The following is a 26859-nucleotide window of genomic DNA, read 5'->3' as shown; positions in this document are numbered from 1 at the left end:
ACGGACCGCGTTATGCCGCGGGTAACGCACTCCGTTACCACTGCTATTAACCCTGTGTGACCAAGTTTTTTACTATTGACGCAGCCTATGCAGCGCCAATAGTAAAAACATCTAATGTTAAAAATAATTTAAAAAAATAAAAAATGATTATATACTCACCTACGCCGCCTTTCCCGCTCCTCGCGATGCAACCGCCACGTTCCGTTGGCACGGATGGTCTGGCAGAAGGACCTGCAGTGACGTCACGGTCATGTGACCGCGACGTCATCACAGGCCCTGCGCGCCTGCGCGAGCAGGCTGGGACCGGAAGCTGCCGCCTGTACCTCACACAGGCGACAGAACTACAAGTATGGTGAGTATGTTAGAACTACAAGGGGCCCTCGGATCGGAAGGTGAGTATGTTTATTTTTTATTTTTTAACCTGTGACATACGTGGCTAGGCAATATACTATGTGGCTGGGCAATATACTACGTGGCTCTGAGCTGTATACTCCATCGCTGTGCAATATACTGCGTGGCTCTGTGCTGTATACTACATCGCTGTGCAATATACTGTGTGGCTCTATGCTGTATGCTATGTCACTGGACAATATACTACGTGGCTGGGCAGTATACTACATGGCTGGGCAATATACTACATGGATGGGCAATATACTACGTCGCTGGGCAATATACTACGTCACTGGGCAATATACTACATGGCTGGGCAATATACTACGTCGCTGGGCAATATACTATGTGACTGGGCAATATACTACGTGGCTGGGCAATATACTATGTCGCTGGGCAATATACTACATGGCTGGGCAATATACTACGTGGCTGGGCAATATACTACGTCACTAAGCAATATACTACGTCACTGGGCAATATACTACATGGCTCTGTGCTGTATACTATGTCACTGAGCAATATACTACGTCACTGGGCAATATACTACATCACTGGGCAATATACTGTGTGGCTGGGCAATATACTACGTGGGCTGTGCAATATACTACGTGGCTGGCCAATATACTACGTGGCTGGGCAATATACTACGTGGCTGGGCAATATACTACGTCACTGGGCAATATACTACGTGGCTGGGCAATATACTACATGGCTGGGCAATATACTACGTGGCTGGGCAATATACTACGTGGCTGGGCAATATACTACGTAGCTGGGCAATATACTACGTAGCTGGGCAATATACTACATGGCTGGGCAATATACTACGTGGCTGGGCAATATACTACGTGGCTGGGCAATATACTACGTAGCTGGGCAATTTACTACGTCACTGGGCAATATACTACGTGTCTGACCAATATACTGTGCAATATACTACGTGGACATGCATATTCTAGAATACCCGATCTGTTAGAATCGGGCCACCATCTAGTATAAAATAAATATTTATTTTTTCTGTTAACTAAACATGTAAAATCTATACAACAGGTATGCTTTTTATGGGGGCTAGTTCATACCTGTATAAAGGGCTTAGTTACAATTTGGCAGTGCTAGAATTAAATTGCTGTGGTCCAACAAGCAGTTCAGTTTACACAGTGAAAAATTCAGCAATTGGAAGGTGAAAAAGAACAGAGATTTTTATATAGTGAAGCGCCTATACTGTTATTTTAAATATGGTCATAAGTAGATCATGCAACCTGTGATTTCTCATGTACAGAGATCGGCTTTCGTAAGCTTGAGGAGCTTGTAGTAGCTGTGGTTTTGCTTGCACTTGCTTCCTGTATTGGCTTCCGTTGTTATTTCAAAAGAGAATAATGTTTTTTTTTTCATTAAAAATGTAAATCTGAACTAAAAACATGTATTTAAAAAGCACAAATTCTAAAAATTCAATATTAGGGCATTTTTGTTTCAACAGACTGTTGTTGGACACATTGACCACCATACTATAAGGCCCATTTAGACTGATAATGTCTTTCAGCAAAAATGTTATTACAATCTTTGAAAGAAAAAAAAGACAAAGAAACAAAGAAACATAGTGGCTGATTCATCAAGCAATTTCTACTACTTTTCTGTTATTTTAAAAAGAGGCAAATTTTGTGCAACACATAATTGCTCAATCATTTTTTGAGTTTTAACATTTTTTGTCAGCGCCGCCTGCTATTTAAAATATTTTAGAGCATGGTGGAAGGAACATGACAATGTGCAGTCAGAAAGATTCTCTGTCATTCATGGAATTAAATTAACATGAATTAATAATAATAATTTTTCTATAATACCAACATATTCCATAGCACTTTACATTGTATTATAGCAGAATTATTACAGCATGGGCAGCCAAAAGATATGCCAAAATCACACCCTTTTAAAGGAGTATTATCATGTTATTACATTGTTTTAGTTAGATAGTATGAACAATATCAAGTTTGCAACTGAGTTGCTTTTTTCTATCTGGTTTAATTCTCCTGCTGTGAGAGCTTTTATTTTACATAGTGTACAGCATGTTTCAAAGGAACTCAGGCACCAGAGCTTGGCCAAGTGTGCACAGTAGTTACATTCCAGGAGGCGAGTTAACCCCTAAGATTCCAGGCACTTCTCTACTTGCCATTGACTTCTGTACAGCAGTTAGCTGCTAACCTCCCTCTCAGCTCCTGGCCAAGATGTTCTTATCAGTCCTGTAGAATCACAATCCCTTGGCCCTCAACATCAGCAGTTTCTAGAGCAGCTCTCCTAATCATGGCTCTCACTTTCTGAATTGTGTACTTGTTCAAATGCACTGTTATCTCTATTGGAGATGAGCAAAACTTTCAAGGTTCGGTTCGGTGAAAGCCATGATGTTTGCCTAATGGTTTGTCGAATACACTTAACCCCATTGAATTCAATGGGATACAAAGCCAAACGCATATACAACATTTTCAGCGTGGCCAAAAGGCTGCCAAAACAGCTCAAATTAGGGGCATACACCAAGAAAAGTGGCATCAATTGACCCAGAGTACAAATAGTATAATTGCACAGCATGAAACAGAGCTGAGACCGGCATTTCTTGCTGAAACATTGATTAGCAACAGATAGATGTCTACCCCATCCCAGACTAAAAACTGCTCTCAGTCGCCCTAGAAAAAACACATCTATAAGATGGGCCAAATCTGGCACTTAACCTCGCTATTCCCACTTGCACTGCAAAGGTGGCAGGTGGGGTTCATATTTGTGGGGTTGATGTCACCTTTGTATTGTCAGGTGACATCAAGCCCACAGGTTAGTAATGGAGAGGCATCTATAAGACACCTATTCATTGGTAACCCCATAGTGAATGTACTGATGTACTGTACTGATGTACTGAAAATCCTCACACAGTGGTGCTATAAGTGAGATCACCGATGCTGATCAGCTGATGAGCTCCGGTGAACTCTCTCATGGCAACTCAGTGATACACTTTGGGAGAGATTACCTCCTGTCAGTGTATCGCCGGGTAGAGCAGTCACATCTCCCAATGTGACTGTTCTACATGTGAGATCACCGTGGGACACTCGGGATTACATGGACTATGGTAGACAGGTGAGTATATGGTGGTTTATTATATATGGTGGTTTATTATTTTACATTTTGTCTAGGAGACGGGGGCATCTTGGACTTGGTGTGAGGTGAGTATAATGTTTTTTTATTTTTATTTGCACATGTATATAATTATTTTACTTTTATATCTCCCATCAGCGACACCTGCTGTCACTGTTATCAGTGACAGCAGATGTAGCCCGATGGGAGCAGTAGTCTCATCAGCCCACCTCTGCTGACCTGCGGTAAGCTTTTCACAGCAGTCACCGCTGCAGTTCACATTCACAGCTGCGGGGCCACACTGACATCTGGCAGCATGACCCCGCAGCACTCTGACCGAAAATCTTACTGGCGGTAGCATTACTGCGGGTCACAGTCACAGCTGCGGGGTAACGCTGAAATCTGATAGCGTTACCCCGCAGTGCTCTGACCAATGGTCTTACCAGCGGTAGCGTTACCACTGATAAGAACCTCCGCGCTGGTGTTCCCATGCTGTCACACAGATGACAGTGTGGGAAACACCATATGAAGCCAGTAAAAATGCAAACAAAAACTCAGGAAATCCTTAAACATTTTTATACCTGCGTTTTTGCTGCAGATTTGACTGACTTAATTGAAGTCAGTGGCTTAGCTTAGCTTGCAAAAGGATTCCATAGCGTTTTTGGCCCATTTTCACAAGTACCAAACTGCCGCGAAAACGCATCAAAAACTCACTGTGTGCACACAGCCTTAATGTCAATGTTCCTATAATAAATACATCTAAGCCCTTCAATCCCAAAGGCAGCAAAATAGACCACAACAATATGGATCTTACCCTATGTTTCACTGTGGCTAGGATGCACTTTTATATATAGGCTTTATTTCATCACCTATAAGCATAATAGAACATTATCCCTGAAGGTTGAAAATGGTGTACTTAATATTCAGAGTTCCAATAATATTGACCAAGACTGTACCACATCAAGATGTTTGAGTCAGGAGCGGACATATCATTGGTGTAAAGCCACACAGGGGCTCAAGAGGTAAGGGGGCCCATTTACACATCCAAGACAGGTGGAATTGTGCATATTGATGAGCTATTGGACCGCAAAGGGCCTATATTTTGTTCTTGCACAGGAGCCCTTTTCTGTTTGTGTCCGCCAGTGGTTTGAGTCATATATAGTCTGTGAAATCTTGACGAGACCAAGGAAAGACAAATGTGTCACCACTCACCAGACCTTGTTGAAAAATCTACTTATCTACAGTTGACATGGTGCCAATATAGAAAAGATTGAGTATTCCCAAACTTCTGTAGTCAGTAAGAAGGGTTTCACATTTGTATTACATACACTATGATTATGTTTTTACAGAGTTTTTTACTTACAGAGGATGCATAAACAATGGAATTTGTTGACATATAAAATATCATTACATTATTTGTAGGGTCTGATCCGAGCAGTAAAGGAGCTGGATTATGAAGTGTGCCTGGGACGATATACATTGATTGTAACTGCCACAGACAGATGTCCTATTTTGCTACGTCGCCTGACTTCAACCTCTACTGTATGTATAGGTGTATCCTACTAACCATTGTTTTCATCTCTGTACAAGTAATCTGAGTTATCTGGTCACATACAGACTGCCTTAAACATTATTTACATTCTGCTAATGGAATCTTCAGTGAAACAACAGCAAATCTAAGATTTCCAACTTGGTCACGACTAATAAACATTTTATAAATGTGCCTTGGCGGTGCTGGAATAACAGAAACATACTCGCCTACCAGATACCCTTTGCTCCTGTGTTTTGCTGCTGATATCCCCCACCGGTCTCCTGGCTATCTCTTCCAGTAGGGAAGGCATCAGGTGACCACTGCAGCCAATAAGAAAATGATTGTCTATGTTGTCATGTTCTCTCTAAGTCGGAAGAGGGCTAGTAATCTGTTCTTTCCAGTTGAGATAGAATATGTTCGGCTGTAATTATATGCAGTGGTCACCTGACATCTTAGAGAAGGAGAAAGCTCGTAGACTAGCAGGGAAACACCAGCCACAATAGGCTCAGATGTTTATAAGTATTGGTCAAATTCCTTTAAAGTACATTTTCTTTTGCATGTTTCTCAAATTAAAGACTGAAGAAAACAAAAAGTTGGTGGTATCCTGAGGCCCTAACTAAAGAAATATTTTCCCATGCTAGATAATATCTGCATTACTAGAATAAAGGTGCTTATATACATTACAGTGGCATGTAAAAGTTTGGGTACCCCTGGTCAAAACTACTGTTATTGTGAACAGTTAAGCAAGTTGAAGATGGAATGATGAAATTTCCTTTGTGTTTTAGAAAAAAAATTATATATTAGTGATGAGTGAGCAATAAACTGCTCGGTTGCTTGACCTGAGTAATGATTACAATGGAAGTCAATGGGAATCTCAAAAAGTTTTCTGGCGGCCTGGAGGGGGTCTAAAAATTTCTGAAAACTATGTAAACACAGCTGAAATGGCATGGAAACAGCATAGGAAGCATTTCTGAATCCCAGATTTGTGCTAAGAACAATGTTGTCAGAGTATTACACCACTTTTATGGACTGACAAAACATATAAAACCACACTTAAAATAGATTTGACTGGAAAAAATAATCAGAAACATTTTTTCCAGGATTATGACTTGTATAAAAGTCAAAATAAGTGTGACTGCGCTGTGTCCTGCCGGTTACCTGCCGAGGATCGGTGGTGTAAGAGCACTGATCCTAGGCTGGTGCCTAGACTGGTGCCTGGCAATGCCAGGCATCACCGAAAACTGCTCTGATTGGCGCGATCGACGTTCACATCGATTGCGCCAATCGCAGGGCACAGTCGCAGTGTGACTGCGCTATGCCCTGCCGGTGACCTGCTTAGGATCGGTGCTGTAAGAGCTCTGATCCTAGGCTGGTGCCTTGCAAAGGCCAGGCATGGCCTGGAGCTGCTGTTGGTGCGATCGACAATTACATCGATCTCGCCAATCACAGGCTATAGCCGCAGTGTGACCATGCTGTGACCTGCCTAGTCCGGAGCCTAGCAACATCGGTGTCACCAGGGCAAGCTCTGATTGGTGTGATCGATGTCATCATCGATCGCACCAATGAAAGGTCACAGCAGCGGTATGATAGTCAAGCAATACCTGGCTGACAAAGGACTATTAAGTGCATGTAGGGTGAGTGAACAGATGATATGAGAGTCCAGGTTTTGAAGAAAATTTTGTATGGTCAAAACAGGGAAAGTTAAATAAGTATATTGAAATGATAGGCCAGTCTTTATGTTTAATACAGGGTATATCTTATTCTATCTGAGTCCCTAATTTTCGGCACTTCTTGCTTCCTTCATAAATTACACCGAAATTCCCAATTTTTTATTGAAAAATTAGATTTTAGCTGGCTTAAATTCTTATTTTTTAAAATCCTTTTTTAATTTTGCCTTATATACATGTTTTTTTCCTGTAAACTTATTGAATGTTTTATTGTCAGTCCCTAAAGTGGAGTAAAAGTGTTACACCACTATTCACAGCAGCAATCTGGGAGTTAGTGATGCTTCCAGGGGTCTTCTTCATGCTGTTCTCCTTTCATTCAACCCAATGTAGGGTCTACCGGAAAATGCTTGGATTTCCAATTGACTTTAATTATACTCATTACTCGAAATGAGCACCCAAGCATTAGAAACTGTTTGGTTCGAGTAATGAGCATCTGAGCAGTTTAGTGCTCGCTCATCCCTAATCATTATCCATCTGTAGAAGCCATCATTTTTAACTTCAGTTTTTTTATGGATGGTGTTATGTTTGCATCAAGAATTTGTTGAAATTTCATTAAACCCATTCTTCCCTCTACCTGTGAAATGTTCCCCAAGTCATTGGTTTCAACACAACCTCAAAGCATGACTGATCCACCCCTATGCTTAGTGGCAGGTGAGATGTTCTTTTCCTGAAAATTCTGTGCCCTTTTTTCCATACATACCTTTGATCATTGTGGCCAAAATGTTCTAATTTAATCTCATTGGCCTACAGGTCTTGTTTACAAAATGCATCAGGCTTGTTTAGATGTTCTTTTGCATACTTCTGACTCTGAATTTTATGGTGAGGGTGCAGGAGAGGTTTTCTTCTGATAATTCTTCCATGAAGGCCATATTTTACAGGGTCTTTGTTGGATAGTAGAACAATGTTCCAGAACTCCAGAGTCTGCTAAATCGTTCTGAAGGTCTTCTCCAGTCAAGCGAGGGTTCTCATTTGCCTGCCTAGCAATCCTATGAACAGCTCTCACAGAAATCTTCAAACCTTAACTTGACCTCTACTCTACCTGTTAATTGCCATGTCTTATTTACATTTTGAACTGAGGAAAGGGCAACTTGGAAATGCTTTGCTATCGTCTTATAGTCTTCTCATGCTTTGTCGGCCTCCACCATTTTAATTTTCAGAATGCTAGGCAGCTGCTTAGAAGAACCCATGGCTGCTATTTTTTGACCCAAGGTTGGAGGAGACTGGGTTTTTATAAAGCTGGGAAATATGAATCACCTGGCCTTTCCTAACAATGATAGTGATCAAGCCACAACCTAACACGCTCGTTAAAGTCTGAAAACTTAAGGTACCGTTACACTAAACGACTTACCAACGATCACGACCAGCGATACGACCTGGCCGTGATCGTTGGTAAGTTGTTGTGTGGTCGCTGGGGAGCTGTCACACAGACAGCTCTCTCCAGCGACTAACGATCAGGGGAACGACTTCGGCATCATTGAAACTGTCTTCAACGATGCCGAAGTCCCCCTGCAGCACCCGGGTAACCAGGGTAAACATCGGGTTACTAAGTGCAGGGCCGAGCTTAGTAACCCGATATTTACCCTGGTTACCATTGTAAAAGTAAAAAAAAAAACAGTACATACTCACATTCTGATGTCTGTCACGTCCCCCGGCGTCCACAGGGTTAAAACTGCTTTCGGCAGGAGCGCTGGTAATGCACGCGCTGCTGCCGAGAGCTTCCCTGCACTGAATGTGTCAGCGCCGGCCGTAAAGCAGAGCACAGCGGTGACGTCACCGCTGTGCTCTGCTTTACAGCCAGCGCTGACACAGTCAACCCTGTGGACGCCGGGGGACGTGACAGACATCAGAATGTGAGTATGTACTGTTTTGTTTTTTTTACTTTTACAATGGTAACCAGGGTAAATATCGGGTTACTAAGCGCGACCCTGCACTTAGTAACCCGATATTTACCCTGGTTACAAGTGAACACTAGGGTTGAGCGAAACGGGTCGATCATTTTCAAAAGTCGCCGACTTTTGGCTAAGTCGGCGTCTCATGAAACCCGATCCGACCCCTGTGCTTGTCGGCCATGCGGTACGCGACTTTCGCGCCAAAGTCGCGTTTCAATGACGCGAAAAGCGCCATTTCTCAGCCAATGAAGGTGAACGCAGAGTGTGGGCAGCGTGATGACATAGATCCTGGTCCCCACCATCTTAGAGAAGGGCATTGCAGTGATTGGCTTGCTGTCTGCGGCGTCACAGGGGCTATAAAGGGGCGTTCCCGCCGACCGCCATCTTACTGCTGCTGATCTGAGCTTAGGGACAGGTTGCTGCCGCTTCGTCAGAAGCAGGGAGAGCGTTAGGCAGGGTCCACTAACCACCAAACCGCTTGTGCTGCAGCGATTTGCACTGTCCAACACCACCTTCGGTGTGCAGGGACTGTGGAAGCTATTTTTTTTTTTTTTCCCCTCAGCGCTGTAGCTCATTGGGCTGCCCTAGAAGGCTCCGTGATAGCTGTATTGCTGTGTGTACGGCACTGTGCAAACCAACTGCTTTTTTCAAAGCACATATCCTCTTGTTCCTTCCTTTCTGCACAGCTATCTTTTTTGTTTGTCCACACTTTTTATTTAATTTGTGCATCAGTCCACTCCTATTGCTGCCTGCCATACCTGGCTTAGATTACTGCAGGGAGATAGTAATTGTAGGACAGTCCCTGTTTTTTTTTTGTTTTTTTTGTGGGAGATTAAGATTGGCATTTCTGCTACAGTGCCATCCCTGTGTGTGCCATCTCTCACTGAGTGGGCCATAGAAAGCCTATTTATTTTTTCCGTGATTTGTGTTCTAAATTCTACCTCAACACAAAAACACTACATCAATCAGTGGGAGAAAAATATTGGCCTCAGTCAGGGCTTGTGTGTCACTGCTGTGTGTGCTATCTCTCATTCAGTGGGCTATAGCAAGCCTATTTATTTTATTTTTTTTTTTAATATTATTTGGATTCTAAAGTCTCCCTGAAAAAACAAAAAATACATAAAAAAACAGTGGGAGAGTAATATTGCCCTTTCAGCTTGTGTGCCAGTCTTGACTCCTGGGTGTGCCACCTCTCTCCCTCTCATTCAGTGGGCCATAGAAAGCCTATTTATTTTTTTAAAAAAATATTATTGGGTTTCTAAAGTCTCCCTTAAAAAACAAAAAATACATAAAAAAACAGTGGGAGAGTAATATTGCCCTTTCAGCTTGTGTGCCAGTCTTGACTCCTGGGTGTGCCACCTCTCTCTCTCATTCAGTGGGCCATAGAAAGGCTATTTTTTTTTTTTGGTTTTTTAATATTATTTGGTTTCTAAAGTCTCCCTGAAAAAAAAAAAAAAAAAAAAAAAACAGTGGGAGAGTAATATTGCCCTTTCAGCTTGTGTGCCAGTCTTGACTCCTGGGTGTGCCACCTCTCTCCCTCTCATTCAGTGGGCCATAGAAAGCCTATTTATTTATTTTTTTAAATATTATTGGGTTTCTAAAGTCTCCCTTAAAAAACAAAAAATACATAAAAAAACAGTGGGAGAGTAATATTGCCCTTTCAGCTTGTGTGCCAGTCTTGACTCCTGGGTGTGCCACCTCTCTCCCTCTCATTCAGTGGGCCATAGAAAGCCTATTTATTTTTTTTTTTAAATATTATTGGGTTTCTAAAGTCTCCCTTAAAAAACAAAAAATACATAAAAAAACAGTGGGAGAGTAATATTGCCCTTTCAGCTTGTGTGCCAGTCTTGACTCCTGGGTGTGCCACCTCTCTCTCTCATTCAGTGGGCCATAGAAAGGCTATTTTTTTTTTGGTTTTTTTAATATTATTTGGTTTCTAAAGTCTCCCTGAAAAAAAACAAAAAACAAAAAAAAAACAGTGGGAGAGTAATATTGCCCTTTCAGCTTGTGTGCCAGTCTTGACTCCTGGGTGTGCCACCTCTCTCCCTCTCATTCAGTGGGCCATAGAAAGCCTATTTATTTTTTTTAAAAAATATTATTGGGTTTCTAAAGTCTCCCTTAAAAAACAAAAAATACATAAAAAAACAGTGGGAGAGTAATATTGCCCTTTCAGCTTGTGTGCCAGTCTTGACTCCTGGGTGTGCCACCTCTCTCCCTCTCATTCAGTGGGCCATAGAAAGCCTATTAATTTTTTTAAAAAAATATTATTGGGTTTCTAAAGTCTCCCTTAAAAAACATAAAATACATAAAAAAACAGTGGGAGAGTTATATTGCCCTTTCAGCTTGTGTGCCAGTCTTGACTCCTGGGTGTGCCACCTCTCTCCCTCTCATTCAGTGGGCCATAGAAAGCCTATTTATTTTTTTAAAAAAATATTATTGGGTTTCTAAAGTCTCCCTTAAAAAACAAAAAATACATAAAAAAAACAGTGGGAGAGTAATATTGCCCTTTCAGCTTGTGTGCCAGTCTTGACTCCTGGGTGTGCCACCTCTCTCTCTCATTCAGTGGGCCATAGAAAGGCTATTTTTTTTTTGGTTTTTTTAATATTATTTGGTTTCTAAAGTCTCCCTGAAAAAAAAAAAAATACATAAAAAAACAGTGGGAGAGTAATATTGCCCTTTCAGCTTGTGTGCCAGTCTTGACTCCTGGGTGTGCCACCTCTCTCCCTCTCATTCAGTGGGCCATAGAAAGCCTATTTATTTTTTTTTTTAAATATTATTGGGTTTCTAAAGTCTCCCTTAAAAAACAAAAAATACATAAAAAAACAGTGGGAGAGTAATATTGCCCTTTCAGCTTGTGTGCCAGTCTTGACTCCTGGGTGTGCCACCTCTCTCTCTCTAATTGTGGGCCATAGAAAGCCTTTTTTTTTTTTTTTTTTAATATTATTTGGTTTCTAAAGTCTCCCTGAGAAAAAAAAATAAATAAATTAGGTGGGAGATTAATATTGACATTAGTGCTTGAGTGACAGTCCTGCGTGTGTGTCATCTCTGTGATTTTGTGCCACAGAAAACAGAGTGTGTAACATTGTGCCTGATTTTCCTTGTGGTCTCACCAACCTGTTAAGGGATATTGAAATCATACTGAAGTTATAGCTCACCGTGTAAGTTGTTTGACAGCAACAAATAAAGTTACTTTGGTTAAGATTTTAAAACAATGAGGAAGTCTGGTGCAAGAGGTCGTCGTGGGCGTTCATTGTCAGCTGGTAATGATGGTAGTGGTAGTGGAGCATCAGGTGGTCGTGGGGATAAAAATATTCCACCTAAGTCTGGAGCTGTGGAGCCAGTTTCGTCGTCAGGCTACACAAGGCCTCGAACGCTCTCTTTTCTGGGAGTAGGAAAACCGCTTTTAAAGGCGGAGCAGCAACAGCAAGTTTTGGCTTACATTGCAGACTCAGCCTCTAGCTCTTTTGCCTCCTCTTACGAAACTGGTAAATGTAAAAGCAGCGTGTCGCTTGTGGATGTTCACGGTCAGGGACAAGTCGCTTCCTTGTCCTCCTTAGCAAAAACTACAACAAGAGAGAAGGATGCAGCAGGCGACACAACGGGTCACTCCATGGAGCTCTTTACACATACCGTCCCTGGCTTAGAAAGTGAAACATTTAACAGGCCATGCCCATTACAAGTATATTCTGACATGGAGTGCACTGATGCACAGCCACAGCCAGAGTACTATGCTGCTCCTTTGACTCAGACCACCACATTGCCCTCTCAGGGTACAGATCCACAATCAGACCCTGATGAGACTATGTTGCCCCGCCACGAACGCTATACCACCGACCGACACAGTGACACAGACGAAGTTGCACACGAGCTCGAAGAGGAGGTAATAGATGACCCAGTTATTGACCCCGATTGGCAGCCATTGGGGGAACAGGGTGCAGGCGGCAGTAGTTCAGAAGCGGAGGTGGAGGAGGGGCCGCAGCAGGCATCAACATCGCAACAGGTTCCATCTGCCGGGCCCGTATCTGGCCCAAAACGCGTGTCAAAGCCAAAACCTGTTGGAGCACAGCGTTGCCATCCGGTTAAAGCTCAGTCTGCAATCCCTGAAAAGGGATCCGAGTCTAGGAAGAGTGCAGTCTGGCATTTTTTTAAACAACATCCAACAGATCAGCGCAAAGTCATTTGTCAAAAATGTTCAACTAGCTTAAGCAGAGGTCAGAATCTGAAAAGTACTACTAGTTGCATGCATAGACACTTAACCACCATGCATTTTCAAGCCTGGACTAACTACCAAACGTCCCTCAAGGTTGTAGCACCCTCGGCCAATGAAGCTAGTCAGCAACGCAACATCCCTTCCGTCACTGTAAGGCCACCATTTTCTGCACCACCGGCAGTATCTGTGCAGGTTTCTTTGCCAGCCAAAAGCAGTCAGGGTCAGGGAACCACCAGTTTTGTAGGAGGAAATATTGCATCTAGGGCACCAGCGGAAACAATACCATCTCCAACCGTCTCTCAGTCTGCCATGTACACCGGCACACCCGAAAGTTCCACGATCTCCAGCTCTCCAGTCCAGCTCACCCTACATGAGACTCTGGTTAGAAAAAGGAAGTACTTATCCTCGCATCCGCGTACACAGGGTTTTAACGCCCACATAGCTAGACTAATCTCGTTAGAGATGATGCCCTACCGGTTAGTTGAAAGCGAAGCTTTCAAAGCCCTGATGGAGTACGCTGAACCACGATACGAGCTACCCAGTCGACACTTTTTTTCCAGAAAAGCCATCCCAGCCCTGCACCAGCATGTTAAACAGCGCATCGTCCATGCACTCAGGCAATCTGTGAGTACAAAGGTGCACCTGACTACAGATGCATGGACCAGTAGGCATGGCCAGGGACGTTATGTGTCCATCACGGCACACTGGGTGAATGTGGTGGATGCAGGGTCCACAGGCGACATCAATTTAGGGACAGTTGTGCCTAGCCCACGGTCTAGGAAACAGTTGGCTGTAGGCGTTCGCACCCCCTCCTCCTCCTCCTCCTCGTCCTCCTGCAGAAGCTACAGCTCTTCCACAGAACGCAGTCTGCCAACCACTCCATCGGCAGATGACACTGTTGCACACCAGTTGTCCCATTATGGGCCAGCTACTGCCAAGCGTCAGCAGGCTGTATTGGCTATGAAGTGCTTGGGCGACAACAGACACACCGCGGAAGTTCTGTCCGAGTTCTTGCAACAAGAAACGCAGTCGTGGCTGGGCACAGTAGATCTTGAGGCAGGCAAAGTAGTGAGTGATAACGGAAGGAATTTCATGGCTGCCATCTCCCTTTCCCAACTGAAACACATTCCTTGCCTGGCTCACACCTTAAACCTGGTGGTGCAGTGCTTATTGAAAACTTATCCTGGGTTCTCCGACCTGCTCCTCAAAGTGCGTGCACTTTGCTCACATATCCGACGTTCGCCTGTACACGCCAGCCGTATGCAGACCTATCAGCGGTCTTTGAACCTTCCCCAGCATCGCCTAATCATAGACGTTGCAACAAGGTGGAACTCAACACTGCACATGCTTCAGAGACTGTGCGAACAGAGGCGTGCTGTTATTTATATGTGGGAGGATACACGGGCAGGCAGTAGGATGGCAGACATGGAGTTGTCAGGTGTGCAGTGGTCGAAGATACAAGACATGTGTCAAGTCCTTCAGTGTTTTGAGGAATGCACACGGCTGGTTAGTGCAGACAACGCCGTAATAAGCATGAGCATCCCCCTAATGCGTCTGCTGATGCAAAGTTTGACGCACATAAAGGAGCAGGCGTCTGCACCAGAGGAAGAGGAAAGCCTTGATGACAGTCAGCCATTGTCTGGTCAGGGCAGTGTACAGGACGAGGTAGCGGGCGAAGAGGAGGTGGAGGACGAGGAGGATGATGGGGATGAGTATATTTTTAATGCCGAACCTTTCCCGGGGGCACAGGAAATTGGTTGCGTGTCACGGCCGGGTTCTGGTTTTTTGAGGGACACAAGTGACGTAGATTTGCCTGCAACTGCCCCTCAACCAATCACAACCGGAGATTTGACAACTGGAACTTTGGCCCACATGGCGGATTATGCCTTACGTATCCTAAAAAGGGACACACGCATTACGAAAATGATGAACGATGACGATTACTGGTTGGCCTGCCTCCTTGATCCACGCTATAAAGGCAAATTGCAAAATATTATGCCACATGAGAACTTGGAACTAATATTAGCAACCAAACAATCAACTCTTGTTGACCGTTTGCTTCAGGCATTCCCAGCACACAGCGCACGTGATCGTTCTCACACGAGCTCCAGGGGGCAGCAGACTAGGAGTGTTAGGGGTGCACACATCAGAAGTGGCGTTGGACAGAGGGGTTTTCTGACCAGGTTGTGGAGTGATTTTGCTATGACCGCAGACAGGACAGGTACTGCTGCATCAATTGAAAGTGACAGGAGACAACATTTGTCCAGTATGGTTACTAACTATTTTTCATCCCTTATCGATGTTCTCCCTCAACCGTCATTCCCATTTGATTACTGGGCCTCCAAATTAGACACCTGGCCAGAATTGGCAGAATATGCATTGCAGGAGCTTGCTTGCCCGGCAGCAAGTGTCCTATCAGAAAGAGTATTCAGTGCTGCAGGTTCAATATTAACCGAAAAAAGGACTCGTCTGGCTACCCAAAATGTTGACGATCTAACATTCATTAAAATGAACCACAACTGGATTTCGAAATCTTTTGCCCCACCTTGCCCGGCCGACACCTAGCTTTCCTATGAAAGGCTCTTGCCTGTGAATTACTTTTCTAATGTCTAATTTGCTGCAGCTGATTGTACAGCATACGACATGTTTACACCTCCCTAAATGGCCAAACTCCCCACACGGGGCCGTGGTATCGCGACTTGGCGCAAGCACCCGTGAGACTGCTGTTTGTCTGAAGAGGTGGGTGTGCTCGCTTTTGGTTGACGGCATTGCTACTGGGTCCCTCATAGTACAATGTAGTGTCTCTGGCGGTGGTGGTGCGCACCCAACGTCAGACACACCGGTGTAACATGAGGGGCCCTGGGGCGGTCCCGCCGGCCTCTAGAGAGTTCCCCCCTACCCCAGCTCAAAATGTGCTCTACCACATGCAAAATTATGTCGCACAGCTCCACCAATCTTTAGTCTATTCGCTGACATCATTCAATGTCTGGCACTGACAATACACATTTGTAGACATCTATGATGCAACTTAAAGTAGTCTGTGTCTGTGTCCTATATTGGCACCATTAAATAGTTACTGCCAAATTACTATGTCAGAAACTCAGCAGATGAGCCCACCCCTGTACCTAAGTATGCCACCTTTTTTTTTGTTTTGGTTGTTTTGCGAGACATTAACATCTATTTATATTTTGGGAGTACTGGGACAGACACTCCTTGCACTACTCCTCCACTCACCACCAAGCTGCCCGTGTATCCATGTAACCGCTGTAAAACTGCCATGAGCCTATTGTTTGTTATTTTAGGCCTTTGAAGCCTGTCTGCGGTCCCTCCTTCCACTAGTCCTCCACTGACCAGACCACTGCTGCCCGTGTACCCCTGGAACCAATTATAAAGTGCCTACAGCCAGCCCATTTTTTTATGTTAGGCCTTTGAAGCCTGTCTGCGGTCCCTCCTTCCACTAGTCCTCCACTGACCAGACCACTGCTGCCCGTGTACCCCTGGAACCAATTATAAAGTGCCTACAGCCAGCCCATTTTTTTATGTTAGGCCTTTGAAGCCTGTCTGCGGTCCCTCCTTCCACTAGTCCTCCACTGGCCAGACCACTGCTGCCCGTGTACCCCTGGAACCAATTATAAAGTGCCTACAGCCAGCCCATTTTTTTATGTTAGGCCTTTGAAGCCTGTCTGCGGTCCCTCCTTCCACTAGTCCTCCACTGGCCAGACCACTGCTGCCCGTGTACCCCTGGAACCAATTATAAAGTGCCTACAGCCAGCCCATTTTTTTATGTTAGGCCTTTGAAGCCTGTCTGCGGTCCCTCCTTCCACTAGTCCTCCACTGGCCAGACCACTGCTGCCCGTGTACCCCTGGAACCAATTATAAAGTGCCTACAGCCAGCCCATTTTTTTATGTTAGGCCTTTGAAGCCTGTCTGCGGTCCCTCCTTCCACTAGTCCTCCACTGGCCAGACCACTGCTGCCCGTGTACCCCTGGAACCAATTATAAAGTGCCTACAGCCAGCCCATTTTTTTATGTTAGGCCTTTGAAGCCTGTCTGCGGTCCCTCCTTCCACTAGTCCTCCACTGGCCAGACCACTGCTGCCCGTGTACCCCTGGAACCAATTATAAAGTGCCTACAGCCAGCCCATTTTTTTATGTTAGGCCTTTGAAGCCTGTCTGCGGTCCCTCCTTCCACTAGTCCTCCACTGGCCAGACCACTGCTGCCCGTGTACCCCTGGAACCAATTATAAAGTGCCTACAGCCAGCCCATTTTCTTATGTTAGGCCTTTGAAGCCTGTCTGCGGTCCCTCCTTCCACTAGTCCTCCACTGGCCAGACCACTGCTGCCCGTGTACCCCTGGAACCAATTATAAAGTGCCTACAGCCAGCCCATTTTTTTATGTTAGGCCTTTGAAGCCTGTCTGCGGTCCCTCCTTCCACTAGTCCTCCACTGGCCAGACCACTGCTGCCCGTGTACCCCTGGAACCAATTATAAAGTGCCTACAGCCAGCCCATTTTTTTATGTTAGGCCTTTGAAGCCTGTCTGAGGTCCCTCCTTCCACTAGTCCTCCACTGACCAGACCACTGCTGCCCGTGTACCCCTGGAACCAATTATAAAGTGCCTACAGCCAGCCCATTTTTTTATGTTAGGCCTTTGATAGCCTGTCTGCGGCCCCTACTTGCAATACTCCTCCACTGACCACAATGCTGCCTGGATTGCCTGCCTGTGTATCCATGTAACCGATGTAAAACTGCCATGACTGCCTACTGTTTGTTATTTTAGGCCTTTGATAGCCTGTCTGCGGCCCCTACTTGCAATACTCCTCCACTGACCACAATGCTGCCTGGAGTGCCTGCCTGTGTATCCATGTAACCGATGTAAAACTGCCATGAGTGCCTACTGTTTGGTATTTTAGGCCTTTGATAGCCTGTCTGCAGCCCCTACTTGCAATACTCCTCCACTGACCACACCAATGCTGCCCGTGTACCCCTGGAACCTATTTAAAAGTTCATAGAGCCTAGTTATATATTTTATTTACTATTAATAAGGCCATGATGGACTACGCTGTACCACGCTACAAGCTAACCAGTCGACACTTCTTTTGCGAGAAAAGCCATCCCAACCCTCCACCAGCATGTAGAAGACCGCATTGTCCATGCACTCTGGCAATCTGTGAGTACAAAGGTGCACCTGACAACAGACGCATGGACCTGTAGGCATGGCCACGGAAGATTACGTGTCCATTACGGCGCAATGGGTTAATGTGTTGGATGCATGGTCCACAGGGGACAGCCTACTAAGTCTGTCTGCAGTCCCTAATTCAAATTGTCCTCCACTGTCTAAATCGGAGCTTCCACCTTCTGGCTTTCGGCCTATAGTATCAGAAATTAAACTGCATTTGGCCTTCAACTTTGGTTAGGGCCTACTAACGGCTTCTGCCCCTCCCTGGTGTTGCCCTCAACTAAATAAAGCTGAGCTTCAACCTTCTGCTCCAAATTACCATTTTAAAAAATGCAATAGGCTTTTCTGGCCTACTAAAGGTGTCTGTCTGTGTGCCCCTGCCTGGTGTTGTCCTCAACTGAATAAAGCTGAGCTTCAACCTTCCGGCTCTCATTAAGTGGTTTTTAAAAAACAAAATGGTGGTTAGGGCCTACTAACGGCTTCTGCCCCTCCCTGGTGTTGCCCTCAACTAAATAAAGCTGAGCTTCAACCTTCTGCTCCAAATTACCATTTTAAAAAATGCAATAGGCTTTTCCGGCCTACTAAAGGTGTCTGTCTGTGTGCCCCTGCCTGGTGTTGCCCTCAACTAAATAAAGCTGAGCTTCAACCTTCTGCTCCAAATTACCATTTTAAAAAATGCAATAGGCTTTTCCGGCCTACTAAAGGTGTCTGTCTGTGTGCCCCTGCCTGGTGTTGTCCTCAACTGAATAAAGCTGAGCTTCAACCTTCCGGCTCTCATTAAGTGGTTTTTAAAAAACAAAATGGTGGTTAGGGCCTACTAACGGCTTCTGCCCCTCCCTGGTGTTGCCCTCAACTAAATAAAGCTGAGCTTCAACCTTCTGCTCCAAATTACCATTTTAAAAAATGCAATAGGCTTTTCCGGCCTACTAAAGGTGTCTGTCTGTGTGCCCCTGCCTGGTGTTGTCCTCAACTGAATAAAGCTGAGCTTCAACCTTCCGGCTCTCATTAAGTGGTTTTTAAAAAACAAAATGGTGGTTAGGGCCTACTAACGGCTTCTGCCCCTCCCTGGTGTTGCCCTCAACTAAATAAAGCTGAGCTTCAACCTTCTGCTCCAAATTACCATTTTAAAAAATGCAATAGGCTTTTCATGCCTACTAAAGGTGTCTGTCTGTGTGCCCCTGCCTGGTGTTGCCCTCAACTAAATAAAGCTGAGCTTCAACCTTCTGCTCCAAATTACCATTTTAAAAAATGCAATAGGCTTTTCCGGCCTACTAAAGGTGTCTGTCTGTGTGCCCCTGCCTGGTGTTGTCCTCAACTGAATAAAGCTGAGCTTCAACCTTCCGGCTCTCATTAAGTGGTTTTTAAAAAACAAAATGGTGGTTAGGGCCTACTAACGGCTTCTGCCCCTCCCTGGTGTTGCCCTCAACTAAATAAAGCTGAGCTTCAACCTTCTGCTCCAAATTACCATTTTAAAAAATGCAATAGGCTTTTCCGGCCTACTAAAGGTGTCTGTCTGTGTGCCCCTGCCTGGTGTTGTCCTCAACTAAATAAAGCTGAGCTTCAACCTTCTGCTCCAAATTACCATTTTAAAAAATGCAATAGGCTTTTCCGGCCTACTAAAGGTGTCTGTCTGTGTGCCCCTGCCTGGTGTTGTCCTCAACTAAATAAAGCTGAGCTTCAACCTTCTGCTCCAAATTACCATTTTAAAAAATGCAATAGGCTTTTCCGGCCTACTAAAGGTGTCTGCCCCTCCCTGGTGTTGTCCTCAACTGAACAAAGCTGAGCTTCCACATTCTGGCTTTCGCCCTATACTATCAGATATTAAACTGCATTTGGCCTACTAGTTTGGTTAGGCCCTTGAAACAGTGTCTGCTGCTCTTGGGTTTGCTACTCCACTGAACAAAGCAATGCCGCCTGTTTAGTCCTGTTACCAATTTTGAACTGCATTTAGCCTACTTTATTCTTTGGCCCTATATCTGTTTCCTCCTCATCCTGCCCATTGCCCAGCCACTGCTAAATGAGTCTGCTGGTACATTGACCTAGACCACTACATTCCCCTTGTACTCTACACAGCCAGAATCTGACCCTGCTGAAAGTAAGGTTCCCCTTCCCGCATGTTATACCACCTTACACAGGGACAAAGAGGAAGGTGCAGATGAAAGTGCAGGTTCCTTCATCAGGTGGGGGGGCATACTCGTTGGCGACGTCACTGGCACAGGGCCCCTCAGAGTATGCAAAAGTGTCGCTGCTGGTGGGAGGCGCCCCCGCCATGCAAACACACCGCCGTACTTTGAGGGGCCCTGTGCCAGTGCCAATGCGAACGAGTGGGCCCCCCCCTGCTTGCTCAGGATCACAGCACTTGCAACGTTTAAATACTTACCTTTCCCTGCAACACCGCCGTGACGTAGTCCGCATTTCCTGGGCCCACGAAAAACTTGAGCCAGCCCTACTCCCCCCACAACTTTCCCCCAATTCCCTATGCCCAACTATTATTATACAGTTAATTAAGATTGGCAAGCTTCAGAAACAAGAATGGATGTTTTTGGCATTAAAATGGGCACTGTAGGTGTTTTCCTGGCCTCCACTCACTGCCGACTATGCTTCCCCATTGACTTGCATTGGGTTTCGTGTTTCGGTCGATCCCCGACTTTTAGCGATAATCGGCCGACTGCACTCGACTCGACTCTGGACAAAATCGGGTTTCCCAAAACACTACTGGATCTTAAAAAAATGAAAGTCGCTCAACCCTAGTGAACACATCACTGGATCGGCATCACAAAGGCCGATCCAGCGATGACAGCGGGTGATCAGCGACCAAAAAAAGGTCCTGATCATTCCCATCGACCAACGATCTGCCAGCAGGGGCCTGATCGTTGGTCGCTGTCACACATAACGAGATCATTAGCGGGATCGTTGCTTACGTCACCAAAAGCGTGATGTTGCAACAATATCGTTAACGATATCGTTATGTGTGACTCAGCCTTTAGTCAAAGTTATCTGAACACACAAATCTCCAAGAGTGCTCAGACTTTTGCATTGGCCCAATTTCCTTTTTGTAATTTTTAAAATGTAAAAGATGAAAAAATATATATATTTTTTGCTTAACATACAAAGGAAATGTGTCATCTTTAACTTTAAGCCTTTTAAAGATGTTTTCATCTTTAACTTGCTTAACTGTTCACAATAACAGTAATTTTTGACCAGAGATGGCCAAACTTTTACATGCCACTGCAGATGGCTGTCGTTTGTCCTCTATCACCCATGATTCCCTCACAAACATAAATGATCAGCTGCGAATTTATGTGTTATTAGAAGAGCAGCTCATCAGTGAAAACAAAATGATCAGGTATTCAAGCTGGACCATCATTATAACCCCTGTCTTCCTCTGTCATAGGAAAGTCAGGAGACCTTAAAATTTGATGGGCTTCTGGTGCTTCTGATTTAAATATAATGGCTTAAAGGAAATCTGTTAGCAGGGTTTGACCCACAGACAATTTAAAGAGCATATAGCTCTTTCAAAGACAAGTCCAGCAATACCTTTACATGGCCAGTCTATTTATCTGTTACCGAGAAGTCAGCATTTAAATTGGTATACAAATAGCTGAAGAGCTATTTGTAGATCTGTAGCCTCTGTCACTCTAAAGGCCCTGTCACACTTAGCGACGCTGCAGCGATACAGACAACGATGCCGATCGCTGCAGCGTCGCTGTTTAGTCGCTGTGTGGTCGCTGGGGAGCTGTCACACAGACAGCTCTCCAGCGACCAACGATGCCGAGGTCCCCGGGTAACCAGGGTAAACATCGGGTTACTAAGCGCAGGGCCGCGCTTAGTAACCCGATGTTTACCCTGGTTACCAGTGTAAAATGTAAAAAAAACAAACACTACATACTCACCTTCGCGTCCCCCGGCGTCCGCTTCCTGCACTGGACCCTAACAGCAGAGCGGTGACGTCACCGCTGTGCTTTCACTTTACGGCCGGCAGTCAGTCAGTGCGGGAAGCAGACGGCAAGGGACCTGACGGACACCGGAATGTGAGTATGTAGTGTTTTTTTTTTTTTACATTTACGATGGTAACCAGGGTAAACATCGGGTTACTAAGCGCGGCCCTGCGCTTAGTAACCCGATGTTTACCCTGGTTACCAGTGAAGACATCGCTGAATCCGTGTCACACACACCGATTCAGCGATGTCAGCAGGACCTCAACGACCAAAAAAAGGTCCAGGCCATTCCGAAACGACCAGCGATCTCACAGCAGGGGCCTGGTCGCTGCTACGTGTCAAACATAGCGAGATCGCTACTGAGGTCGCTGTTGCGTCACAAAACTTGTGACTCAGCAGCGATCTCGCTAGCGACCTCGCTTAGTGTGACGGGGCTTTACTCTCTTGCCCAACCAGTGCCACCACCTCCTGCTTTACTAATAATCTCTATGTTGTGTGACCTCAGGCAAAGGAGTCATCAGTCAATCAGGAGGAGGCGACACAGGGTGGAGAATAGAGCTTGAATGACAGAGGCTACAGATCTATAAATAGTTTTTCAGCCTCAGTTGCATATTAGTTCAAACAGTGATTTCTCTGTAATGGAGGAATGGACTGGCCAAGTAAAAGTGTTGCTGGATTTGTGCTTGAAAGAGCTACACACTAGTATAAACAGTTTAGGGGGTGAAATCCTGCTTACATATTCCTTTTAAGAATTGCACATGAATTTGTTTGAAATAGTCTTTAAATTAAATCATAAATCATTTTGGTTTTTGTTTTATTTTTGGGTCAATCATTTTCATAAGTAAACACTAAAAAAGAAAGAAAACAAACTAGTTGTAAAGCTAAATATTTTTTTATATATGAAATCCAGTTATTTTGGCCTTGATTTATATATTATAAATGTTATTGAGATAGCATATTTGTAATATACGGTATGTGTTTTCAGTATTTTATTTCTGGACTAAATGTTTCTTTTCCATAGGTCTTAGTCAATGTGAATGACATAAACGACAATTGGCCACAATTCCCAAAGCCATATGAAGGACCATTCGAGATAACAGAGGGACAACCGGGTCCAAGAGTTTCAACTTTCAAAGCTGAAGATAAAGATGCAGGTCTTAATGGTCAAGTAGAGTACAGCATTGTTGGAGGTGATATTCTTGGTAAGTGTAAAGTGGTGGGATTGTCATACAGTTAAGCAGTTTATGTATTCAATATTTCCTTACTGCTAACTTGGAAGAGGTTGAAAAGTTTGGTTTGGACTCCTATTTATAAATACTATTCATCCCTATATAACAGTTACCGGAGGTCCAAGAAGCTGATATATTTTGATCATAGAAACATATTTTTTTCTTTTACTAACAAAAAAATTCTTTATTGTTAAAAAAGTCTCCTGTGCTTTCTGAACTCTGTTGAGTCACCGCTGCTTTATTAGAGGCAGTAGTGTCTGGAACTATGATGTGGTGAAGTGAAACATGGCTGCAAAGCCTATTTTATTATGACATTGAGTGGAGATTTGGTTTTGAATCTGATCTATCTAAGGGCAACATGGGATAGAGCTCAGGCTTTTAACATCGGAGAGATATAGTTCACTAGGATTTGCAGTCTGTGTAGAGAGGTTGGCCACTGCTAATTTATTGATGGCCTATCCTCATGATAGAGGTGGATCTGTGGCACCCAGCCATGACCACTATAGTTTTTACCGAACTGCTGTGTTCAGGCAGCATCTGAGAGTTTATAAAAAGAGCTTGTAACATTAGCTCTATGCCTAATGGTCGATTTACAAAGACCAACCGGGGACACGATTGAACTGCCGATCAGAAAACTCTTTTACTGATTGGCGACCGTTTAGCTATTTTTTTATGCAGACAGACCAAACGAAATAATGCGCACTGAGCAATCTATACTAGATCACTCAGTGTGCACAGTCTGCCATAGTTCTAGGTAATGGGAGTCTTGTTTACACAGGGTAATCCACCCACTGAGAATGATGATCTTTTACACTCTATAAAATTAATTTCACTCAATGAATGAGTGTTCTGTTAGTTTTTTCATTATACTGACACACAAAAAATGGAATAAAAGCTACATTATTGCTGGGTTTTTTTAAGGTGTACATCGTATGGTTTATGGTACAATTTTATAGCTTGAGTCATTCCGGACTCAGCAATATCAAACTTATTGTCACATCTCCACCATAGTCTGCTTCTGCAGCTTCTGCTTCTGTTGCTAGGTACTGCTATATTCACTCTGCGTGCGGTGCTGGTGATAGAGGAACTGTCAAAAACAAAAGCTCTGGATCACAGGCTTTATACAGCCACTTAGGTTAGAGTGGCTGGGACCTGCAGTGATTTCCAGTCTGGCAATGTTCTTGTGTTTGATGTCCAGCTGAAGTTATCAGCTCCCTGCTCCAGCTAATTGGAGAGCAGCACACCCTACTAAAGCTTCCAGCTTACTGCTGGAAGCTGATAGATATAGCTTGTGCTTCCGGGGTTAGTTGTGTGTCTTCTGCTCCTGTTTGGTTTTAGTGTTTTCCAGTTTTGACCTCAGCTTATGTTTCTGACTATTCCTACAAATCCTGATTTTGTCATTGACATAACTTCTTGGTTCTGACCCTGCTTGGCTACCATTCCTGCCTATGTATGGCAGCTCTTCTGTAGGCAGCAATCCACAGGGTCCTGTTCTAAAGCTAGATCCCTGTACAGGGTAAGGGTACCAGGATTTCTCTGGAATATGACAGAGTGGCTTGTGCCAAGTCTGTCCGACATAGCATTTTGAGCCTGTGGCCTCAGACAAGCGTTACACGTATACTTTTTTTTGCTTAATTTCATTTTTACCATAACGCAGTGTTTTTAGCAGTAAAATATTTTTCCTTTATTTTTTTCACACCTTATTTTGATTTTTTTTTCTCACTTTTTTCCCTTTTTTTAACTTAGTCTTTATATGAGATTTTTAGGTTTTACATGTGTGATACCTAATCTAATATTCTGCCATACTTTTGTACTTCAGGATATTTGTTATGCCAGCTTTACACTGATACTTTGCCTGTTAGTGTCTGCTTTTTTGGAGGACCTTACAGGCCACCTTAGCTGGCTGACCTAAGGGCCATTACATTGCCATGGCAACTGCCTGCATTCTGGGATCACAAAGTGCTGATAGGCTAAAAGAGGGTGTCCCCTTTTTAAATAGTTATTTATATGCCTCTGTCTATAGGGCTAAAGAGCTAATAATTGTGGTCGTTGCAGCAAATTGTCAGCTTTGACAGCCACAGATGATGGTTCCAACTGCTTGTAAACGCCATCATCGAACTGTATTGAACATGTAGGGTGATTTGCAGAAAGTCATCTACCATTGTGCTGTACATGTACTGCAGATGTCAGAAAAAGGTTAAAAAAATCCTCCTTTACATATTTACCTACCACCAATGATCCAGCATTGCCTCTACTCTGACACACTGTGCTCCATCATGATGTCATTTAGGTATCCCATAGGCTGTAGATGACTGCCTCATGGGCCCCATGCAGATCTTGGGCTACATGGTTTGAGACCCCTACTTTATACAATATTGATATAGAATGTGTGTATTAACGATGCAAATAGTCTCTTCCGAGCAGAAGAGAACTAGACTTTTAGTGCCACCTATCCTAGAAGTCAAGCCTAGAAGTCAATATTGACCTGACCCTCTAGCGAGCCTTGTCACATGACTTAGGATAAAAGCCAAAGGTGGTACTAGAGTTCTAGTCCTCTTCCTTCGCTGAAGAGTCAATTTGCATATTTCGCAGAGGAGCATTTAAAGACTTAAAAGTCTCCTCAACTTTGCATGTCAGGCTTGAGATGTCACTCTCAGCAAGGAGAGATGTTACCCCTTGAATCTAGGTATTAAATAAGAATTTTAAAAAATGTTGTAGGCTCCCAGTATGTGTTCTGTTGTGGTATTGGGGCCTATTTTACCCACTATTATCGTGAATAAAATATAGTTCTTAGTAATTTGCTCTAAAAAAGGAAAACAGAAAGAAATTACATCAATTGTTGGGTTATTTTTATCTGCTCTTTTATTATCTTTGTGATTCTAGGCTATTATAACATTTAACTATAATTTCGAGTCTTTCTTCAGAAATCATATGTTTTTAAAAGTCTCAGGGAAACTGAAAGGACTAAAATATGAAACAGGCTTCTGCTTCAGTTTTTTGTCCACTTCTGTAAAAAAATTAAAAAAGTAAAATGTTTTAAATAGTACTTAACTATTTCAAATGGCTATTTCAGGGTAGTCAAACACTTAGAAAAAACAACATATCCAAGTAAGGGTAAAAAGAGGTTATCAGGGACTTTTTTTGGGCTTAGAATTGACAGGCAGCTAACTACCTGCCTGTTCTGCCCAGCGCCGGCTCTGAGCAATCATGGACCACTCCTTTCGGCAATTCTGCTGCTTCACATCAACAAAGCAGCTCATTCCAAAGACATACTGACAGTGATGATAATGTGCGCACGCTGTAAAGCGCTGTGGAATATGTTAGCGCTATATAAAAATAAAGATTATTATTTCTGTTCTGGACTATTCTGTCAATGGGGCTTTTACTGTGGACATCAAGCTAACTGTCTGCCAGTTCCCTGCTGACAGTTAGCTTGTATATTGCAAGGGCTGCTTAGTAAGGTGCATTTACACTGAAAGATTATCGTAAATGCGCATTCCTAGAAACACTTGTTTCACTTTGTCTCACAGTATAAACAGGCTGCAGATAAAAATGCTTGTTCATCGGGTCAAATGCTCTGTTTTGTGCTGCAGAAACGATCCTCATTCTCTGTACAGCATCATGTAAACAGGACTTGCACTACCAAGAACAAAGG

General features: G+C 44.0%; 1 protein-coding gene across 1 annotated transcript in view; it reads left to right on the top strand.

Annotated features, from left to right (window-relative positions):
* CDH23 (cadherin related 23) overlaps positions 1 to 26859 on the top strand; it is a 1745895-nt gene that overhangs the window by 1586837 nt on the left and 132199 nt on the right. Inside the window, exons 38-39 of the mRNA XM_077259280.1 lie at positions 4927 to 5046; positions 22997 to 23177. Of these exons, the coding sequence (XP_077115395.1) occupies positions 4927 to 5046; positions 22997 to 23177 (301 nt within the window). The remainder of the gene's footprint in view (positions 1 to 4926; positions 5047 to 22996; positions 23178 to 26859) is intronic.

Source organism: Ranitomeya variabilis, chromosome 4, assembly GCF_051348905.1.
Source record: "Ranitomeya variabilis isolate aRanVar5 chromosome 4, aRanVar5.hap1, whole genome shotgun sequence".
NCBI lineage: Eukaryota > Metazoa > Chordata > Amphibia > Anura > Dendrobatidae > Ranitomeya > Ranitomeya variabilis.
This window is presented reverse-complemented; position numbering and strand designations above follow the sequence as displayed.